This window comes from Haemorhous mexicanus, chromosome 12 (genome assembly GCF_027477595.1).
Source record: "Haemorhous mexicanus isolate bHaeMex1 chromosome 12, bHaeMex1.pri, whole genome shotgun sequence".
NCBI lineage: Eukaryota > Metazoa > Chordata > Aves > Passeriformes > Fringillidae > Haemorhous > Haemorhous mexicanus.
Window position 1 is genome coordinate 13,691,586 of NC_082352.1, and position 21,885 is coordinate 13,713,470.

The 21,885-nt window shown below is 38.2% G+C and overlaps 1 protein-coding gene across 2 annotated transcripts in view; it reads right to left on the reverse strand.

The window, feature by feature from the left end:
- Positions 1 to 21,876, reverse strand: part of LOC132332647 (leukotriene B4 receptor 1-like) — a 39,809-nt gene extending 17,933 nt beyond the window's left edge. Inside the window, exons 1-4 of one of the 2 annotated variants that reach the window (XR_009487965.1) lie at positions 21,590 to 21,876; positions 18,390 to 18,507; positions 13,338 to 13,422; positions 10,412 to 10,496 (exon numbers count right to left, since the gene is read on the reverse strand). Coding sequence is in view for 1 of the 2 variants with exons in the window: in XM_059857149.1 (XP_059713132.1) it covers positions 6,765 to 7,775 (1,011 nt within the window). In the remaining variant the exon portion in view is untranslated. Of the gene's footprint in view, positions 1 to 5,374; positions 10,497 to 13,337; positions 13,423 to 18,389; positions 18,508 to 21,589 lie in introns of those variants that run through there. The other variant, XM_059857149.1, reaches the window with a different exon arrangement.
- Between the last annotated feature and the right edge of the window lie 9 nt (positions 21,877 to 21,885).

Here is a 21,885-nt window from a genome sequence, read left to right on the forward strand (position 1 = left end):
TTGTGATCAGAACAGCCTAGGCTTTCCTACTCTTGTGCTCAAAGAATTTCTGTGTATTTCCAGTGGTTAAGAGATGTAATTTTCTGCATCTTGGAAAGAGAAAGTATCTTTCTGTGTATCAAACACAGAAAAACTGTGATAAGAATTGAAGAATCAAAAGAAGAAAAAGAGTGGGATGTAGCAAAAATATTCTGAAAGTTTTATATTATAATTCTTCATTTGTAATATTAAAGGAATGTGAGTATTAGTGAAAAAATAGTAACACTGAAATGTTAAAGTGTAATGACAACATGATTTTTTTCTAGGAAGCTCCCCCACTTTGTAAAAAGTTGCCTAACTTTAGCCATTACATAAAATGGCGATTGTGGCTTATGGGCATTATTCCTTGAATAATTTGCATTTTCCTGTTCTTGTTCTTTGTGTTTCCATTGCGGCTGGAAATGTATCAGGTCCCTGGGTGCACTAATTACTCTTAATGACTATCTACTCCACAGACCCTGCCTTTAGGCCTGGAAATCCATATAAATTCAGGCCTGGAACTTCACCCCCTTCTTGACCTGCCTTGTTGGAGTGCCTGGTTGAGTTCTGCCCTGGCCATGCCTGTGCTTGGCCATGCACCTTGTTGATACAGGTCCTGACCCATGGACTGACTTCCTGACATGACCCTGACTGACCACTGTGGTCCTGCTTGGTCATCACTGGCTGGCTCTGATTTTCATTTTACTTCAGCTGTCAAAGAACAAAATTAGGTGTGTAATGTGAAATAGTTGGGTTTTAGAGTAGCGTACAATGCAAATCTTGGGGTAGAATGGATATTTAGGGAAATGGCTACTGGGTAGAAACCTTAAATTCATGATGTCTTCTTCCTAGAAGTGCTATGAGAAGTTCTTCAGCAAAAACAGTTTCTTCTGATCATTTTAAAAGTAGGATGAATCAATTAGTGTAATGCTATTCAACATGACAAATGTAAAAGGATTAAGCCAAGCCTTGTTCAAAGACACCAAAAACACCACATATAGAAACTAAACATTGCAATAGAGAAAAAAGGTATTTGAAACCAAATCTCTTGATTCTGTTTGCTGCTTTACTCCCAACACTTCTCTTGTTTTCTTAAAGGCAAAGGTTTTGCAATTTTTTTATCATGGATATCTTTAAGATATCTATCAATCATCTGCAAGAACCATTTCTAGTTTTAACCACAAGGAAGTCAAGTCTTTCTGGAAATTTTTGAGAGCATCTCAAAACTACCAAAAGCCTAGAAATAAATAATATCACCTGGCAGGAGATGTGAGCTACACAAATGCAAGTCAAGGTCCAGCTCAACATGCTTGTTGATGGTTTTGCAGGGGAGGCAAGGAGGAGTTGTTTCCAGCATAGACTTTTCACAGGCTGGCATGACACAATTACATTCTGTCAGACATTCTGAGATTGCCTAATTAGTGCAATGTTTGAAACAATATGGGCTTAGGGTCCTGAAGAGCAAGAAAGAGATGAACAAGACCATTCTGAAATGAATGCTTAATATATTATTGTGGATTTTCATGAACATTTCTATCTCAATGACCTGAACCTTAAATATGGTTCACAACTGAAACAATGAACAAAGTATTTCATTGCTTGTTTCAGTGATTTCCAGAGTATTAAAATTAAGCCTAGCTTTTTAAAATGGAAAAGCCACATGGGGGCAGGAGAGAACAAGGCATGTTAAAAACCTGTGCTGCTAAATGCTTCCCTCAGATTGAACTACATAATGTTCCCTTCTACAGCACAGGTGAAGCTCTGTGGCTGTATTTTTAAATCTAACAGGCACTAACACAACTCATTGGTTATAATGTTTAAAAAAGTGTCCATGACTTCTAAGATTCTGATACTACTCACCAAGTTCACCAGGAATTATACAGTGAATGTTAATATTACAGTGGCTTTTGTAATTATGTAGTAGAGTTAAGGTATTGAATCTGCAACCTGTTTTCAGATTGTTTACACTGTAATATATTCCCATAGCATCAGAGATGCAATGACTAAAAGTGATCTTCACACAGCTATTTTCCTATCGTGAAAACTACCTATTTTCCTATGGTGACACTACCAATGACAGGTCATAAATACTGCTTCAAATTCACAATTCTATGAAAATTAAATATTTAGCCATTAATTTTTTATGCAACGTGCTATACCATGAACAGGTCTGCTATGCAAAAATGAGAAGTCTGATTTTTCAGTTTAAGGTCCAGTAAGAGCAGGCTAAACTTTTAATCCTCCAATTTACAACCATCTGGACATACCCTTCACTTGAATCACAATACACTGTTTGTAGGTCTCTCAGTGCAGTTCACACTGTTTCCTAGTTAACAGCCCATGGAAATAGTGATGCTCTTACCTGCACACACTGTTGGTACCTACACAGGGGCAGCCAAAACTGAAGACTGACCATTAATTTTGCAATCAAGATATAGTTCTGATAGCTGACTTCTACTAGATAAATAATAAGTGGGTTTTGCTGTTTAGTTTAAGAGCTGTGACTCTTTAACTTGTATTTGAAGACTTCATGGCATCTTTTTCAATAATTCCATCATTTAAATCAGTGACTTGACACAATCCATAAAAAGAATTTTCTTCTAATCTGAACATTTCTTGAACTTCAATCTATTTTAAAATGTTGAATCTTACTAAGAACTGTCCACATGATTTTTAGCATATTTGATTTAACGGGAAAGAAGACACATAGAAATTCAATAGTATACAACTCTCTTATCTCCATACCTAACACAGCAAGAACTTTCTGAGGACTGTAAACAGTGTTGTAAAGTTTCTGAAATCCTGGTGTCCCTCATCATAGCCCTGGTCACAGCCAGCTTTTAATGCTAACAGGAGCAGCATAGGCTACTCACCCTCTCAGAGGACAGGCTTATGTCTCTCTAAACTCAGGTTTATTGGATTTTTTTTTTTTAAACCTACTGAGCACCAATGTGGATCAGACTGAGAAGTTTTCTAATAAGGAACTGTTTCAGTGATTAACTGATTTGACAAGAAAGCATTCACAAAAATCTGAAACTGTCTCGCAACTGAATAGTTTTCACTTCCCTGTCTGTTCTCTTTCTATAGTCAGCTTTCATGGCTGAACTTCTCTGTTTCATTTTAAGTCTATATAATTCTTAATTATCTTGACTAACTTATTTCTCATGTTTTTCCACTCAAAAAAGCCAATAGCTTTTCCTTTGTCTTCCCTTTTCCCAATATATGCAGAAAGGAGAATACAAGAGCTGTACACTAACCTGTAGAGAAAACCTTCACCACTGTTAATATTTGCTACTTCTCCATCTTCTGAAATATTTGTTCTTTATCAGACTCTTGCTTGAATGTGAAAGAAATTGGATTCCTATGTTGTTTCTGTGCCATCTGTCAGCTTCCAGGTTCTTTTATTCTGTTCATCCAGGCACTGCAGGCAAATCTTTCATTTAGTCCTGATAATTGTAACCCCAAGAGTTCCATAACTGCAGCCTTAACTGTCTTTAAAATGTGTCTTTTGCTCTACTTCTTCCTAGAAAATGTTCTGGAGCTTTAATTTTTTATTTTCTTTAATATAATGCAGTTGCCCTGTTTCTTCTTGCAAATAAGGGTCTCTGATTTCCCTTGTGCTACTCCTTAAATTGTGAGTCGCCTGTGAATATTCACAAAGTTGCATTGTTTTAATCCAGGCATCTGTTATAACTCTTTTACCATGATGCTTACAGAAACATCTTGATGTCAACAGGCAACAAATAGTGTAAGGCTGATGCTTTTTCTTTATGTCCTTTTCTGTCCTTCTTGTATATTGGGTGTATGAGCTAAAAATTCCTCAGGCTTTCCTTCAATCCATTTAATACAACACGAATTCACTTTAAGCAGCATGATCCTACTACAGTAAATGTGAAAAAATCCTGATGTAAACCCATAGAATGTTGACAGCAAGTTTCAGGCTAGGAAATACTGAAATGTTGAGATAATTGTTAAAAGATGATTAATTTTTACAAATGTGAGAAATTCAAAGTATCTGGTCACCTCCTAGTACTCAGTGTTCTAAGCAGTGTTGCACTGACTCCACATGATGTTCCCTGTACTTCAGTGTAGTCTAAGGTGATTTCAATCAGGTGACTGAAGTGGCTCTCCCTTAGCTCAGCCTTCAGCCTTGCTGTGTCATGAGAAATAGCTGGACACTGAAATCACAGAGCAGACCTCATAAACAAGGGTAGAAGGGTTAGGAAGAATGAAAAAAAAAAAAAAAAAAGAGGAACTCAAATGACATGAAGCCTCTATTTTCCCAGGAGAATCTGAGTGTGTCTTGAGTTACTAGGAGGTCACTATTTTGATCTAGCTTGAGCAACAGATAGAGGTGAGAGCATATTAGCACTGATAAAGTGCAAAATCTGGCTGCATTGCTAGGCCTGATGTGTACCTGCTCAAGGAAGCAGCAGACAACCAAGTCATCTGCTTCTGTTTTTTGGTGGACTCATGGTCCCAGTTACATGACTGTTGTGCTGACAAAAAATATTAAATCAGTGAGGATTTTAACTGTGCAGACCAACTGCAAGAATTAACTCTATTTACATAAAAATGAAATTAGTTAATATTGCTGTTTTAGTATGTTCTAATACTTCTTGAATAGCCTTCAAAAGAAACACAGTTCTTAGAGATGACTGTCTACTGGACATTGAACCAAGGCCATTAATGAGAAATTAAGAGGGATAGCTCTAGCTCCTTGATGGACCTCCTGATGTACAAGGACTTCAGTACTGTGAGTAAAAAGCAGTGGAGAAAACGTGAAAAAATAATATTGAGGCACAAGATTCACACATGGACTGATAAAAAGGAAAATAATGGTCAGGCAGTTTGTATTAAAGTTTGTCTGGGTGTTTTCTCACCCTGTGAGTTGAGAAATGCTTGATTCTTTATGGCCTAGAAGTTCAGTTGCAGGGCTCATGTGCTCATCAGATGGCAAATCTCCTGGTCTGCTCTGTGTTGTTGAAGAGTGAGTGACTCCTATCTCAAGAACATATTGGGAAATACAGCTTCACTTTTTTACGAGTAGATAACTGAAACTGCTGCTTTTTTGTGAGATAATGTCACATTGCTACATTGAATGTCCTATAGTAATTAAAAACCATCAGAGGGGTGAAAAAGAGTGGTAGGTAAAGGCTGGGGTCAAGCCTGAAGGATTTTATCTGTTGCTTAGTTTTTGCTGCAAACAAGATCTTGCTAAAGTTTTCTTTAATTTCAGTGGAGTCTTGTTGAAGGAAAATCCTTTCTGCTGTGGACTTGTCTCCTGTTCAGGAGAAAAAATACTTTTTGATAAGAAGCAGGAATAACAAATGCATGTGCAAAGTTTAGAGAAATATTCCGTTATTAGCAGCTAAGGATTTTACTTCCCCATGTTTATTTCAGTTTACAAGCTAAATTAATACAACTCAAATATCCTTCACTTCAAAATTCAAAATTATTCAAAATTTCAAAAATTAATGGCTGGTTAGTACTTGTAATTTCTTTGTAAAGATGAGTAATGTAGCTATTTAGCATCTGTCCAGAACACGGAATCTGAAATTACAATATGCTTTGTAATCAGTAGTTATCTCAATCTTATTACAAATGATTGACTTAAAAATTTATAAAGCAAGTGTAAAAAATGTTAAGCACAATTGAAATAAATAAAACTTCAAAAGCAAACACTTGATGCCATGTAATTTTTCACAGTGAGTTTACACACATTCACAAAACTAAAGCCCTTGCAAACACTAATTTTATTGGTTTCCTATGGCAAAGTCTACTATTCTATAAGAGAAGAAAAATATAATTCTTTTATTTGCAAGGTGAAGTTCTTCTGATATGAGACACTTTTGTACTACTACCATAATTTTCTTACACATAAAATCAATAGGAAGGATGTTTCCTTCCTCCTCACCTGAGCCTGATCCAATTCTTCCACAATTTAATAGACATTTTGGAAGCTTGACTTCTTTGAATCAAAATTTTTGAGGAAACTCAAAGTATATACATTTAATACATCAAATTGCCAGAAGTATGCAATGTGTTTGCCATCAGATACAGCATGCAGTCTGCAGTGATGTTTGCCATACAACACAGTTCTCATACTCCACATTTGACTTGTTCAAACCTACTACCCTGAGATAATGCTGTAAATGAGCTTGAATGTGCTAGCAACCCTTATCACTTTCAAACCTAAATATAGTAATGAATAAAAAATAGTTTTGGATTTTCCATCAACCCAGAAGAGTTTTGTGTCATTAGTACACTTTAAAACCATTCTTAGCCATATAAAGAATTTAACTTCTTAAAACTCTAGATTGTATAAGGATTTTTGAACATGTAACAACTTTTTTTTTCTGAAAAAACCCTTAGTTTTATTGGTTTCAAGCTTTCAAAGTTTCTTTTCCACATGCAGTTCTTTTCTGTTTTCTGCACACAGACTTTCTAGAAATCAGAAATAGTTTTAATGGAAAGTAACAGTGCTGTAATTCCTACAATTTTAGCTTTTAGCCACCTTGTTGAGGTTCTCAGCAACAGTGAAATAGTGCTCATTTCATGATGTGAGTAATAATTTATGAACTGAACAAGGTTGCTAATGCCAATTCTTATAAAACACACAAGAAAAAAAACAAAAAGCTTTTCTTTCTCTACAGCTTTCGCTGGACTGCTCAGTAAATGAAACTGAGAGAATGAGGAGAAAGGACTGCTGAAGAAATGACACAGATTATTCACTGAGTTCCTTGTTAGAGATTTTCTGTGCCTGCCAAAGGATCTTCATGTTTGGCTACAACCAGACTTCTTTTCTTGTCTTCCTCTGTCACAGTCTGACTGATCTGTTCAAACAGCTTTAACATCTTGGCAAACCTCAGGTGGTTCTGAAACCTTCGTGCGGCAAAAGCATAAAGCAGAGGGTTAATACAGCTACTGATGAATACAAGTGCTCCAGAGATGTACGCTCCTTTGTCTACAATTTCTTCCAGTGCCAAAGACATCTCCTCATTAGAGAGCTCTATTTCAATTGAAATGATATCCAGGATGTTAAAGAGGTGGTGAGGGAACCAGCACAGAATGAAAGCCACCACGATGCTGGCAATGAGACGTTCCGATCGCTGCTTGGATTGGAATGTCATTCTGCTTATTCTTCTTGCAACACACACATAACAAGTGCAAATAATTAAGAAAGGGATTAAAAAACCTGCAAGGGTCTCCAGAAGAAGATAGGACACTTTCTGTCTATTGGAAGAGTAGCTGCGACACGTGCATAGAAGTCGACCGTTCGTTTCTTCTGTCTCTTGAAATGGAATGACAGAAATACCAAAGGCAACAGACAGGAACCAAATGAGGAACACAATCAAAGAAATTTTTTCTTTTCTTATGTATGTTTGAATTGTGAAAGGGTAAAACACAGCCAGTAGCCGCTCCAAGCTGAGTGCTGTAATCAGAAATATACTGGCATACATGCTGCAGTAAATAATGAAAACCAGCATTTTGCAGAAGATGACTCCAAAAACCCATGAGTCAACAAAAGAGTAAATCCAGATTGGTAAAGTGATCAGCACAAGGACATCAGCAATGGCCAGGTTCAAGATCAGCAGGACTGAAAGAGATACTTTCTTCATTTTTGTACAAACAGTCCAGATGACAATGCAGTTCCCAGGGGTGCCAATTATAAATGACAAGCCCAGTATTATGCAGACTACTGACCTCACAATATTCCATGCTGAGTCGCCACTGCTTTCCTCAGCTTGACTCATTCTGGAAATTCTTCCGTTCTTGGTTGCTCTGTGCTCTGCTTTTATTCTGCAGGTGTTTGTGAACTACTTGAAAGTTCTCCTCTAACTGATGTTCTGAAGGCTAATGCAGACTATGAGCTCACATCCTCATACTCACTCTTACAGACATCTGACCACATATGGCAGTTCCTGTTGTTTAGGAGGATGGGTATTTTTGCATACAAAGCAAAAGTAAAAATATAATGCAGGATCTGACTTTGCTGTTAGTTATACATCCATTGTGCTTCAGCAAATTTTACAGCATGTTGGTGGTGTTTCTAAAATGTCCCTATTTAAAGAAATGTCCTACTGTTTTGATGTTACTGGTCTAATCAACTGCTGTGAAGAGAAAGAAACCCTTTTTATGCTATTCTATTCTTGCTCCTGTGAACAACTCAGCACTTTATAAAAACAAAAAACAGAGGCGTGGCAGGTAAACTACAAATGGGCATTATGTTTGGCATGAATTTTAAAGCACAAAAAATTGTGCTTACTACCTTCATGTCATCTTTTTTAATTCAGCAGAAAACAGTCAATCATATTTTAGAAATACCCTGGCATAAAGGAAATGAACTGTTTGTACTGTACTGGTACAACAAAGTGGGTAGGAGTTGTATTTCTAATTCTCTGGGAAATTGCAGTTCTTCACCAAACAATAACCATCAGAGTATTCTGTCTGGATGTAGATGTATAGGAGGAAATGCTTCGTGTCAGAGAGAAAAGATACAACTACACTGAGAGAAAATATATGACTACATTATTGTCCTGCTGTGCCAGCAATGGGCTATGACTTCTAGAATTTTTCCTAGGAAACTTGGTAGTCAGTGTAGAACTCAAATCCTAAATGAATCATAAGTTCTTCAGAGCCTGGCGAAAGAGTATGAAACTATTTTGTTATCCTGATTTCAAAACATCTTTTGAAGTTCATTTCTAAAATGTTAAAGGAGGAACTAGAACAGCAGAGCCAACAGAAATATTCAAGAAGTGGAACTGGAAGGGTATTTACCATTTTAAAAAGTTCACAGAAACAAAGGAGTTATTTATAGCTTTCTTAAATTTAAGAATGTGCTACAGATTATTTCCCTACTTTTACAAACCTGGCAAATGTAGTGCATAGTATTAAGTAAAAAAGTATTTTTCACCATGGGAAAAGGATTGTAACATCAGCACCCCCAAAGCAGCTTAGCTGGTTTTGCTCTTGTAAGAGTATAATGAGATCAAAAGCAAATCCAGAATAACCCCGCTGAAGTTAAGTATTATATCTTCAAAATACTATTTGTGTAATACAGATTTTAATTGGGATTTAATCTGATACATGATTCCAGTTCCTTTCATTTTTAATTGCATTCAGTGAATACCGGGTAGGGGAAAAAAACGAAACAAGTTGTTTGTATTCTGAAGGGAATTTCTGAAAACCACGTGTGAAAATTAACTAATGGGAGGAAGTGTTGGGCAGGGTCTCTTCTTCCAATGAAATCACCTGTACACACATTACTTCTCCAGAAGTAACTTCATAGACTATTTTATTTTATTGCCAGTGGCATTTCTAGATTGAACTAAGTTGCAGATTTTTATTGGAAAAGGACAATCAAGGAGAGATGTCCAGTACCTCTTGTCAGCCAGTGCTGCAGGGACCAGCAGGTTCTTTAAGTAAAGTCAGTCTAGATTATGATTGTTGTGTCACACACTGATTATCAAGACTTTGACCTGAATTGCAGAGGGCTCAGGTGACTAAAAGCCTACATAACCAAAGACTTTAGATAGTAAAGAAAGCTACACTGATTACTAGAAACTCTGCTTAACTGAAAGCTGGGATAATTGCTAACAATCCTGTGTAGCAGTAAGATACACAAACTGCTAGAAATTGTAGATAACAATAAGATATGCACTTAGGTAAATTTTTATGTCATAGTAAGGGCTCTAAGTGTAGCTACAACCTTGTGGCCAGTCCTCAATCTACCAAGGATTCCTAAAAGGACTTGTATGCTCTGTACCATTGTGTGACACATCTGTGGGATTTTTTTTTTAATAACTTTATTTTTGGTGGAAAAGGTGGAAAAGAACAGTTGTCTGAACAACCATTGGTATAAGTATAGTTCTAATCCAGTAGTGTATGGATGTGGTTGAACTTCTGAAGCATCTGGCCTTACATTTTCCAGAAACAGCTTTCTCCACTTGAGTTGAAGTTTGCTGGCCAAATGGCCTCTGCCTCCAGCTGTGTCTTTCATTTAAGCAAGAAAACAAACGAGTCTCTCAATTGCAGCCACAGTCTGGAATTTCTGTTTCAGAAAAATCCCAGAGAAGTGTTGAACTACTAAGATTTCCTTGAGTAAGAAACTGAAGCTAAGCTATTAGACTAAATATCTTAGACATTGGAGTTGACATTAGCTCAGGAGCATGTTCCTGAACAGCTCTATGTGACTGCTGGATCACTAAGAAAACTTCAGATTATAAGCTGTCTAAAAGCGTCTGTTATTTATCAAATTTAAATTAGTAGAACACAAACTTTATAGGCAATTAACCAAATATTTCCATTAACAGGGGGATAGTGTAGCAATATAGTGTAGTCAATAACTGCTAAAAACAACAGTGGCTAAACAATTCAGTATCTTACTCACTCTAGTGGCCACATGTGGGTGCATTTTGACTTCAGATCACAGAAGTTCTGGTCTACTTCATCACAGCAGTGAAACTAAGATGCATCTGTAGGTTTAAAAAACAAAGTTAAAATTTTTTGTCTGCATGCATATTATATGTAGTGCAGTAAGTCAGTCATCAATCCAGGAAACTTTCTGTAAGTCTGTTACTTTTACATTGGCAAATGACTTCTGAAAACTTTCCAAGCTCAAAAAGTCCATGCTACTGCTATGAAACAATTAAAATAGAATTTGCTTTGCCTTAAATATCAGGTGTGTGTTTCTCTCATTCTTCAAATTATTTATTTTATTCTGAATGAATGCATGAGCTTCCCTCTGGTGGATGTTCTGTAATTTACACTACCACTGAGCAATTTCAAACAGCTGTGTTTGCATCCCTAAATGTAAATTGTAGTTGATATTTCTACCTCTTGCATATTTATTCTGAGAAACAGAGTTTCACTTCAAAGTGCTGAGAGACTTTGGGCTAAGAGTCTCTGCTCAAAGTGTATCCATCCTTCCATGCCATAAGAGCCTCCCTTGTAAGGATTTACAGAGTAGCTAATACATGGCAAATGGCAAATCCACAATGCGGAACTTGTATTTAGAACTCTACCAAGAAGACTTTTAAAATCCTCTTAACATTTTGTCTTCAGAAGGATCCCCTGGATGTTTGTCTAGTAAGTGATTGTAGAATAATGATTATCAAGTATCATGTATCTAGTGAGACACTGCAAATTATGTTACAACCTTATTTATTGTTATTGTGAAAGAAAAGAAGTAACTCGCCTGAAACCGTCAGTTCTTCAGCCACTGCATGGAGGTGTATTTGCAGGATTTGTACAAATGTCTTATAACAAACTCAAGTCTATTGAGGGCAGTGTGAAAGTACCACTCTTTGCCTTGATCAGAGAACTATGGGCTACTTCATAGCTGATCTAATTATTGCTTTCTTGATTACAGAAGAGGCTCCTATATAAGTGGGATTTCAGGGGAATGTGCAGTAGCTAATAATCTCTCTGCTCTGCAATTACTGCAAAGGGAAGTGCAGAGTAGGAAAAGACACGCCAGACATTTCTATGGTCTTGCAGTGTTTGTGGCAGCAGCCCATGGGGCAGCAAGTACAAATAAGAACACTCCCAGGCCTGCTTCATCAGAGAGTAAATAACTTAAGGAAGAACTTGAGTCAGTTCCACAATGTAACAAAAGATGTGTACTTTGCACTATAAACTTTGAAATATTCCGTGCTGTGAGCATTGTTGTTAATCAGTACCCTAACATAATTAAAAATTTGTATGAGAAAAGATTTCCTGCTTGTTATGTTCAGGGAAAACTTCTTTAGGATTTGTGACAGGGAAGTGCTTCCAAAGCACCTGTTGTGTGTGCATCAGACATGTTTACATATTGGCACCTGTCTTGCCCTAACAGACTGATCACTGGCAATCAGAACATGTTTCCATGGTGAAAATCACAGAGAGATCTCTTTATACAGACATACCAGGTGCATTAGATTAGAGGTGTTAATTAAGATTGTGGAGAACTGTATTCATAATTCTGACTACAAGCAGGAATATGAATAACAATTATGCAGAGATAATGGAAAAACTTATAGCCACCTTTTCTTGTCGTTATGAAGCTATATAGTTTTAGTGTCCTGTTACAGCAAAAGCTTTTGAACAGTAAATCTATAAATTTGTTACAATTTAAGGCAAGACTGACCCATTCTGAATCAGCTACTACTAAGTAGCTACTTGTACACAAACTGTTGCTGTACAAAATCCTTAAGGATATAAGCATATCTGGCACCATGGTTGCTACTGAGTAAATCAAATACACAGTTTATATGCTCTTCCTTTTGAGAAATAACTTACAGATGACAAATAGTACTTGGATGATTTGCTGCCAAACAGGATTTGATTTTTTAAAAAATTGTTTGGCCAAACCCACTGGCATTTCCACCTCGTTTACTGGGATTGCACATAAATATTATTTTGCTATATGATCAATGTCTCTTTTTGTTATTCCGCAGTGATAAAAGACAGTGTTTAGCAGAGCATGTCTTAGTGAAGGACCTGTGATTAAAAACCCACTAGCAGATACCCTGCAGTGCCTGAGCAGCAGCACCAGCTGTTCTGCCCGCATGGAAGGGGCTGTCCGTGCACTTCGTGTTTGCAACACAGGGCGGCACTGGGGAACCATCCCTTGGTTTTTGGCTGAGCCTGCAGGCCCGGAGGTGCTGCCTTTCTCTGCACTGCGTGCACGGCGTTCAAGGCCGTGGCTCTCCACAGAACTGATTTTTCGAATTACAAGGTTAGGGGATTAGGACTAAAATGGCAAATAAACTTATGGAGTAAAATCACAATGTCTTTTTCTGTCTTGCACATCACATTATTTTCTAAATACTCATATTTCTAGCTCTCTCAGTTCTGTTTTGATACATGCCCATTTATGTTTTAACTGATCCGGTAAGGACAGCTCCCTCTGCAACAAAAAATAACATTAATTTTAATAACTAAATTTCATTTTCTATGCCTCTGAAGGAACAAAGTTTGGAAAGTTTGGTAATTACAGTAACATTTGGTCCTTCAGTATAGCTTCCATTTGTGTGCTCTCTATGAAAAGAAGATCAAATTGTGATCTCTTGGGTTGTGAAACAACCCTGTCCAGCAGATTTGAGCACCTTTGAAGACTTATTTAATTCCTTTATTACACATGACTTCACCTTGGTCCCAGTGTGACATGAAGTCTTGATTTTGTGGCCTTGTGTCAGGAGGCTGGTTAATTGTGCTGCAATTAGCAGACTGTACTGATTTTATGGGGAATACAAAGATCTTTCTTCTGCTCTGTAGCAGCCACCACGTGTGTGTAAGGAATGCCCGTGTGCTCAGTCACTCAGTAATTAGCATACCTGACATTCTGTTCTGCATAGCCAGAGAAACCAGTACCCTGTGCCAAGCTGCCCTCCAGAATGGTCTTGTCCAAGCATTCTTGATCTGAAACAAAAAGTAGTGAGGATTCATTCTGAGATGCGACACAGAGCCACACTAACAGCTATTTAGTAAACACACACATAATATACTGTATGAAAAAAGTGCAAGATGTGCAAACTTCAGGCACAGGTAATGTTTTATCATTCTGTAATGTGAGCTGTTGTTTCTGTAGAATTTCTATATAATATTAGAAATGACTGTGAGTAGTGATAACTTCTCCATTAAATGAAGTGTTTTCACTAGCTGAAAGTGGTAGCACCATTTTCTCAGTTAAAAGATCTATTTATGGAATTTAATAGAATGTAAAGCTAATAGATCTAAAATAATCTTACTTTTCCTATATTTGATTCTTGAGCCTAATAATATGATCTGGTTTTAGGCAGACTTATTTTTTATGTTCTACTGTTGAGTCAGATCAAAAAGTACTTTTAGCCCAGTATCTTGTCTCTGATAGCAGCCACAAGCAGGTGTTTAGAGAAGAATGTAAGAATCAGCCATGTGTGTCTATACTTTTCCTACACATTCTCTGGCATTCAGTCAATCACAGCTGAGGAGTTTCTTGGATCAGGGATGGTTTCTGTGCATTTAATAAAGCTTTGTGGACATTTATTCTGTAGACTTCCTAAGCCTATCCTTGAACTCCAGTGAACTTGTAGCACTGCAGCTTTGATCCATGCTGTATGAAGAATCACCTCCTTTTGTTTCTTTGCTATTCTCCAGTTGGCTCCAGCTGGCTCCCACAGTTCATCTGTTGGAAAACCAGTGAACAGCACACCTGTGTTCATGCTTTCCACAGTCCTTCCTTGATTAAAGCCTACATCTGTCAGTCATTGCTTAGCTGCAGACTGAAGAATTCTTACATACATGAATATACCTACACACCTTCCTATACCCCGTAAAGAAATTGTCCTGTGCCTTTCATCATCCCTTCATTCTTCTCATTGTCTCTTCATTCAGGTCTTTCATGTTTTGTTCAGACAGAGGAACAGACTACTTCTGAAATTCAATAGTTCAATTAAACCACAGTGTGCTGATGAGGGCAAATGAAAGAAATCAAGACACACAGAAGTCCAAGTTCCCTCATCTCCAGTCTGTTTGTCTCACCCTGCTGCAGTGTAACAGGCATGGCTATACTGCACTCAAACATGTTTGTTTTTTTTTTTTTTTTCTAATTAGGGATTAGTTTAGTTTACATTCAAAGCACAAAAATAATAATTAGTTTTTCTCTTTCTCAATGCCAGTCCATGCTCTAAGACTTAGAAGAGTTTGTTCCAAGGTCACTGTGTTATTCTTCCTTCATTTACTCCAGATGCTTCACAATCATAGAAATCCTCATGTGATGCAATTACCTTGTAATCCTTAAACCACAGGTTATCCCCTGACTGGTAGAGCTTTGTATCTCTGCTGTGTGTCCTATTCTGTGTTTAAACCACTAGAAGTCAAGTATAATCTAAAACTGCCATTATTTGCTGCTGTAAGAAAGACAGCTTTAATTGCACCTGTCACCTTTTGCTAGGTAGCTTTGTGTCTTGTTATGTCTGGCTGTGTGGGAAGTATTTCATCCTCCATGGTATTGAACAGTATCTCTTTAACACCTTTTCTGACACAGCAAATGTGATGCCTCTTTCTCTCATGATTGCTGTTTTCCTGTCTTTTGAGCTTGTGACTATTCACCAAGGCCTGTGGTAACTGACCATGGTGTCACTCTTGTTGCAGCTCTGCTGCCCTGGTTCCCCTCAGGGCTAGCTGCAGGTACCTCACATGGGCCCAGCAAAGTGTTTGCTGTGTGCAATACACCCTGATACACAGGGCTGGTTTTGGGCATATTCTGGCATCTGTTAGTGAGTGAGAAACAGACAACATAGTACAGAAAACATGGCTAAGGCTCTTGGTAGACACTTCTGATGAGTATCAATTGATCAAATTACTAGGGATACCCTCGGCAAGACAAATCACAGACCTAGCCAAAAACTTTTCCATGTTCCAGTCCTCTGGTTTTGATTTGAACATGTCAGGTTCAATTTATAATTTATAAGTTATACATCTGTTATTTTATAAGTGATTTACTAGGTTGTTTTCATCGTGTAATACTAATTTCCATAAAAGTTTATACAGATATCAAGAAGACAACTGTAATGGATATAAAGCCAGATTTTATGCACACATTTATAAAGAATTCATATTTTAAACACTATTAGTCTTTCTGTGTTATCTGAGAACAAGCGTCTTGTGTAAACATAACTGAAAAACATCAGTACTGCCTAGCAGATTCCCCAAATGAGGAAATATCCAATAAAACAGAGTAAGGGAGCAGCTGTGAGAGAACTGCTCTCTGCAGCTAATCAATGCATCTTTGCAGCACACGAGCACAGCAGAAACGTTCTCACATGTTAGAATGAGGTCCAAGTAGAAGAGGTGAAATTGCCTCATAGTGGTATAACCTTTTACAGGGACACTCATGTATTTCTTGCTTTCAGCAGAAAATTTGTTTTCATGTCACATGATAGCAGTACCCATTTTTTACTGCTCCTTTGGCTTGTAATCTGAGCAGCTTCACATCCAGCTGCCAAGCACTGATAGCCAAATTAATTTCATCATACCATGAAGAAACTCTTATGAGAGTTAGTCTATTGTCAGTGTAGCATGGCAACAATATTTACAAGATCTCAAGCTGTCTTTAGCATTAACAAATTAAAAAAAAAACTTAGCTTAACTAATTAAAAAAAATAAGTTTCCAATAAATCCATCTTCTCAAAGTACAATGCCCAGATAGTCTTTGGCAAGCTTCCTCTTTCTAATATGTCCACAAGCATCTCTAAAATATCATTATGCAGATTAAAACATGACAGGTCAGTTCACTGCTACCTGTTTAAAATGTCCTTTATTCAGTGTTATTACCAGGAATATGTTAAAGGAAATGATGGAATTTTATTAGAATTTTCACTTTATCTTCACTTATCTGCCCAACAGAACTATCAAAATAATTGTCCTGATCCAAATTAGATCATAGCTATGATTTGAACATGAGGATTACAATAATAACCTTCAAATGTCCCTTCCAACCTTAATTTCCCTGTAACTGTATTTTTGCACTGATATGTTTGACAGATCCTCACGATGCTACTCATGATGCTGCTGATTCAGGCATTTCCCCATGATTAACTGTTCCCAGCTGCCTGTGTCCCTCAGTCTAGAAGGGAACTGTGTCCTTACAGGAATCATCAAGCAATACTTTTCAACTTAATCTGCCCAAAGGATGGGACAGAAAGTGCCTGTGCATTTGTAGCCAATCTATGCCTTACTTTAGAATATGACACCAGCCAAACAACAAATCAGGCATTTCTCTTTGCATTCAGTGGCAGTTAAAACTCAGATCTCAACAACTAGTTTTGTTAATCTTGTTAATTTTGTTTGGTTTTAATGTTAATCAAGAAACTTTGGTAAAAGGTGGGTCTGTCCTATTCGGTTCTTAAGTGTAGTCAGTTTTCCTATTCATATCTAGTTTTTAATGTGGTACTCTGGATTTAAAGGATAGAAAATGTTTCGTCTACAAAGACATTACGTCTTCATATCTAAGATTACATTTGCTTTACAGATGCATCAATTAGTGGGATTGCATAAGCATTTCAGAGCCAGAGACATAACTGAAGAAAAAATCTTTACATATCCTTTAAACTCAGGTGAACTCTCATTTTTTAATACACTAGTGAAAGAGGAACTCTCAGATAGTTTCTTATCAGCTGAAGGGAAGTCTCCCAACATATGTGATGAGGGTCAGATGGTTTTCCACCCCTCAGTGTTGGAAAAATTTAGCACTGAAAATGAGTGAATGAAACCTTACGGAGACTAGACAAAGACCAACATCCCCTTCGATACAAGACTAAATTACTGACAGAAGTTTCAGTTCTTCTGGACACACTTGTGTTTCCAGAGATGGATTCACTATAGTCACTAATCTAAAGTGCTCTCTTCCCTATTTTTTTTTTGGATTCAGTAGCAGCAGTGTTGTGTCTCTTCAGAAGAAGTTTTGAGCTAGCAGATTTCCTAAGGCCTGTATTTCCCTGTGACTTCTCTGGCACTGTGTCCAGCTGGGATACCAAACAGGTGTGACACTGGATGAAACACTGAAATGCTTATTAACCAGTGGGCTCTTGCCTTTTCATTACATGTGGACTAGAATCCTGAAATGCTGCTGCTTGACTCGTGGCACTGTGTCCTCTCTAACCACACTCAGTCTTGTAAGACTTGTTAAGCCTTACAGTAACAGCATACCAAATTCTGCTTTTTCTCCAAATCTCTTCCTCACAGAAAAAAAGTACCTTGTCGGCAGATTAAACCACCTTGTCAGCTTTCTACCTCAGAGGGCCCAAGTTTCTCTGCAGAGCAAAAAGTGTCAGGTTCTACCACTCTCACAATGTGCTGGGAAGTTGTACTTTGTGGGAACTTGTGCAAGACATAAACTGTGCCTAAGGGTTCAACCTACTCAGTTTTCATCACAACATGGATTATATTTTCAACACTTTTCCTCATATATTCATCCTACACAAAATTGTATCTCCCCATTTCATCTTCCCATGCCACCTCTTATTTTTAAATTATTGTTTCAATTCCATATATTGCCTAGCTCCAATTTCAAAATTCTTCAGTGGTCCAACCCAGAATACCAACTCTGAGTAAATCCTGAGTAAAAGTCCCACTAGTTGAGTTTGAGCATTCTTGCTAAAAATTTCTCACTCCCAGATTCTAACAAAATTCTCTTTGAGTGGGAATTCTGAAATTCTGAGTGTTAGTAATTAAATCCCCACAATTTACTCTGAAGTTTTATTACATGGATGGCTTACAAGGACAAATTGATTTGCTTTAGCAAAACATGAGCCAAAGGAGTAATATGATCTCTATTATATGGATTAAAGGTTTGAAGATATGAGAGATGACCGTGACTGTTACTCTGTTAATTGTGGTTACCCTACCTTGGCTCTGAGTTTGTGGGTTGATGGTTATGTAAGCCTGCATTTTCAGTACTCCCACTATTCAAGTGCTCTCTTCCCTTTTTTCCAGTCCATGTTTGACAGTGTAACCAAATTTAGCCTGGAAGACAATGAGGAACACAGGTTTTGTTTACTGTACTAATGCTACTGAGCAGCATCATGGGGAACAATACAGAAGTGGATGTGAAGCACTGAGGAAGCAGGGAGAAGTGAAAGGAGGAATTGTCTTTGCAGCCCTGGTTCAAAGGCATGTCAGGTTGTGTCCTGGGTCTGTGTTACTGCACTGAGCTGCAAGGACAGAGTAAATTTGTCACAACACTTTTGGTTGTCTTCACATCTTTCTTTGAAACTAGCTGTCTTCTACTCGTCTGTGTAACTCAGCACAATCGTGTTTGAGGGTATTTGAGCCAATACAAATACCACTTCAATGGCAAGGATCAGAGGCAAACAGAAAATTCTGCTCAATCAAACAAAAGACATTTAAGCAAACAGTAGACTTCTGAAAAGGATTGTTTCTCTTAAATAACCAGTGTGCAAACTCATATCCAATTCATGGTCTTTGTCAAGAGTGCAAGCCCTCAAAGAGTCTTAAACAAAGATAATGCTACTGACACTGTAGTTTCTGGCATTTAATATGGATTATTTCTATGGTGTGGGTGTTTTGGAAGAAGTGAAGAATATTTTCTCAGAAGATGGATTATGCACATAAAAAAAATTCTACAGTGGTAACAAACTGGCCTCTGAAGTATGGATAATGATTGTTTTTTTTTACTTCATACATAAGTAACAGGATGCAGTCCTCCTTTTATCAGTAGTTTAACTGTAACAACTTCATTTTCCATTTCTAGCCAACTTTGGATACCAAACATGTGAAGGAAGCAGTATATCAAATGTATTTCATAAAATAATGAGCTGGCTGGCATTTTACTGACAGTTCAGATGTGTAGTTGGTTCTGTTATTCTTTGAGTCTGCCTTGAATGATGATTGGTAGATTTCTGTGTGGCTACACACGGTTATGTTCCTGAACCGCTGTTTATCTACAAATCCCTGTTGTTAAGTCATTCTCTGTGGAGAAAGAGCTGGATTGCTCCTCTAACAAAGCAGCCCTTGGAAATAGTTACACTGACTCAATTAATAGCAGGGTATCATCAGCTGGAAAGCAATGCCGTGTGTCCAGGTTCCTGGGTTTGTTGGTGTGAGTGACAATAGGACCAGGCACTCAGTGTGAAAACAGAAATTTGCTGTTTATATTTAAACCTTACAAAGGCAAAGAGCTTAATGCATTTTGTTTTTAAGTGCAAATACCCTGATCTCACAAAAGGAGACAATAAAAGAAATAATTAACAAATCCTTCTTGATTTAGCAGCTGAAAGACTGTTATCTAAAGAGCCCGGGCTTGCAGGAATAGCTATTTATGTGTTTAGAAGGCTTTTCCTGGGCCAGAATTAGATGAAGAGTATTTTAGCAAAATATGAGGACATTCCCAGCTGTCAAAAGAGCACAGAGATCTGTAAAGGAAGTATTAAGACTGGTTTGAAGACATCTTGAGTAGAATCAAAAAGGACATGGTTACAGAAGTGATACCTATGTGATAATCACTAGGAGCACTTGTAAATGCTGACAAATGCAAAGTGTACATGGAGCCCAAAAGGCCTGTGCCCTTAGAGGCCCACAGCCAGGCACAGAAAATCTGTCCCAAAATGATGCTCTGATGCCACACAAGGGAACCCACAAGATGTAGAAGGCTTGACAGGTGTCATTCCTTGAACCTTGTGTCATAGCACAAGAAATCCCAGCCAGGCTATTGGGACATGTGCATTTTGGGGCTTTTGAGTATGAGAGAAAACTGAATTCAGACACAGTCATTCTTTTAAATAGTGTTTTAGCCTCCCATAAGGTCTTTTGCTGTATTTTGTAACTTTTAATTCGTACACGAGGTTCCCTGTTGCAATCAGTTTTAGTCAGTCACACTTGCACACCCTGTAGTTTGTCTTAGTAGGAGGTAATTTCATGTCAACACTTGCATGGTGACTAAGCACCTGTCTTTGGGTTTGTTGGATGTAAACATACAAGGTGTGGCTGCTGCCTAGAAAAAGGCAAGTCTAGATTTAGACTTAGCCTTACCTTCCTTGAATATCTGTTTTTTTATTTTCTTATTTAAGGAGGAAGATGTATCCTTCTCCTTCCATGTTAATGCCAAGACAATGCAGTTTTTCTAAACTCCTCTCAGTAGGCTGTTATCTGATTTACCAGATTCTGCCTTCACACAGAAATCTCTGACGTGTCTCTCTCCAGGAATTACAGAAGTTGTTGAATATTGAATTTAATGAGGCCAGAATTTCTACTTGTCTTTCACTCACATCTTCACTTGTGATATTGTTCACGCTGGTGTATTAATCATTCAAGGTAGGAATATTTCTGAAAATTAGTAGATCCACTGGGGGAAGCAGAAGTGAAGTAGACAGTGCAGTGCTCCTGCTGCAAAATAACCTTGTCAGAAATAGCTTTATTCTGGAGCATGAATTGCCAACATCTGGCTCAGAAAGTGTGTTTCCACAGCAGGAGCAGATATATGACTGAGTCAAGGAGACCTTGTCCAGCCTATCAGCACAATCATTACTGATCATCAGCTGTGATTACAGTGGTTCCAAGAGCCATTTTTTTCTCTATTTAATTTCTGCTTCTGTGGATACCCTTCCTTGTTCCTCTCCACAGGCAGACACCCATCAAACGACCAGCACACCAAACAGAGCACGTAGCCCCTACTAACTAGTATTGCTGAAGCACAAAGGCTTATAACACTTCTGGTTCCAAATTACTGTAATTACAGGACTGCCTGTTCTTGTTACTTGTATAAAGGTCTAATGATTTTTTTTTCCCTCTCAGTATTGCCAAACGCCTGATCCTAGGGATCCTCTGTACCAATTAGCTCTCAGGTGAGCTGGATGTTGCCTGTAGTGCAGAGATGTCCGTGAGCTTCTCTATCAGATGCCCAGTCCTTTGACCGTGTAACACTAAAATTCCCAGCTCTTCAAGCACTTTGGCTTTCAACCATTCTGATCACGCCCCTTTTGCGCTACTTATTTTTAGATATGTTTTGCAGCAAACGCCCGTTACTTCGCTGTTGGACTTTATCACGACCAAACAACTGTAGATGTAATAATGAGAGAAAAACGCTCACCTCCCTTAGCATATCTCCCTTCTCAGAGCTTTCTACCGGCCCCAGAAGAACGGGGGGCAGCTGTCCCTAGCTGCCCGGAGCAGCGGCCGGGGCCGCCACACTGACAGGGAACGAACTCCCACAGCTAGGGCTGCCACACTGACAGAGAACGAACTCCCACAGCTAGGGCTGCCACACTGACAGGGAACGAGCTCCCACAGCCGGGGCCGCTACACTGACAGGGCTTTCGGCGGGGAACGAGCTCCCACAGCCGGGGCCGACCGGCGGCCGCCCGGGCCCTCCGCGCTCGGCGGTGA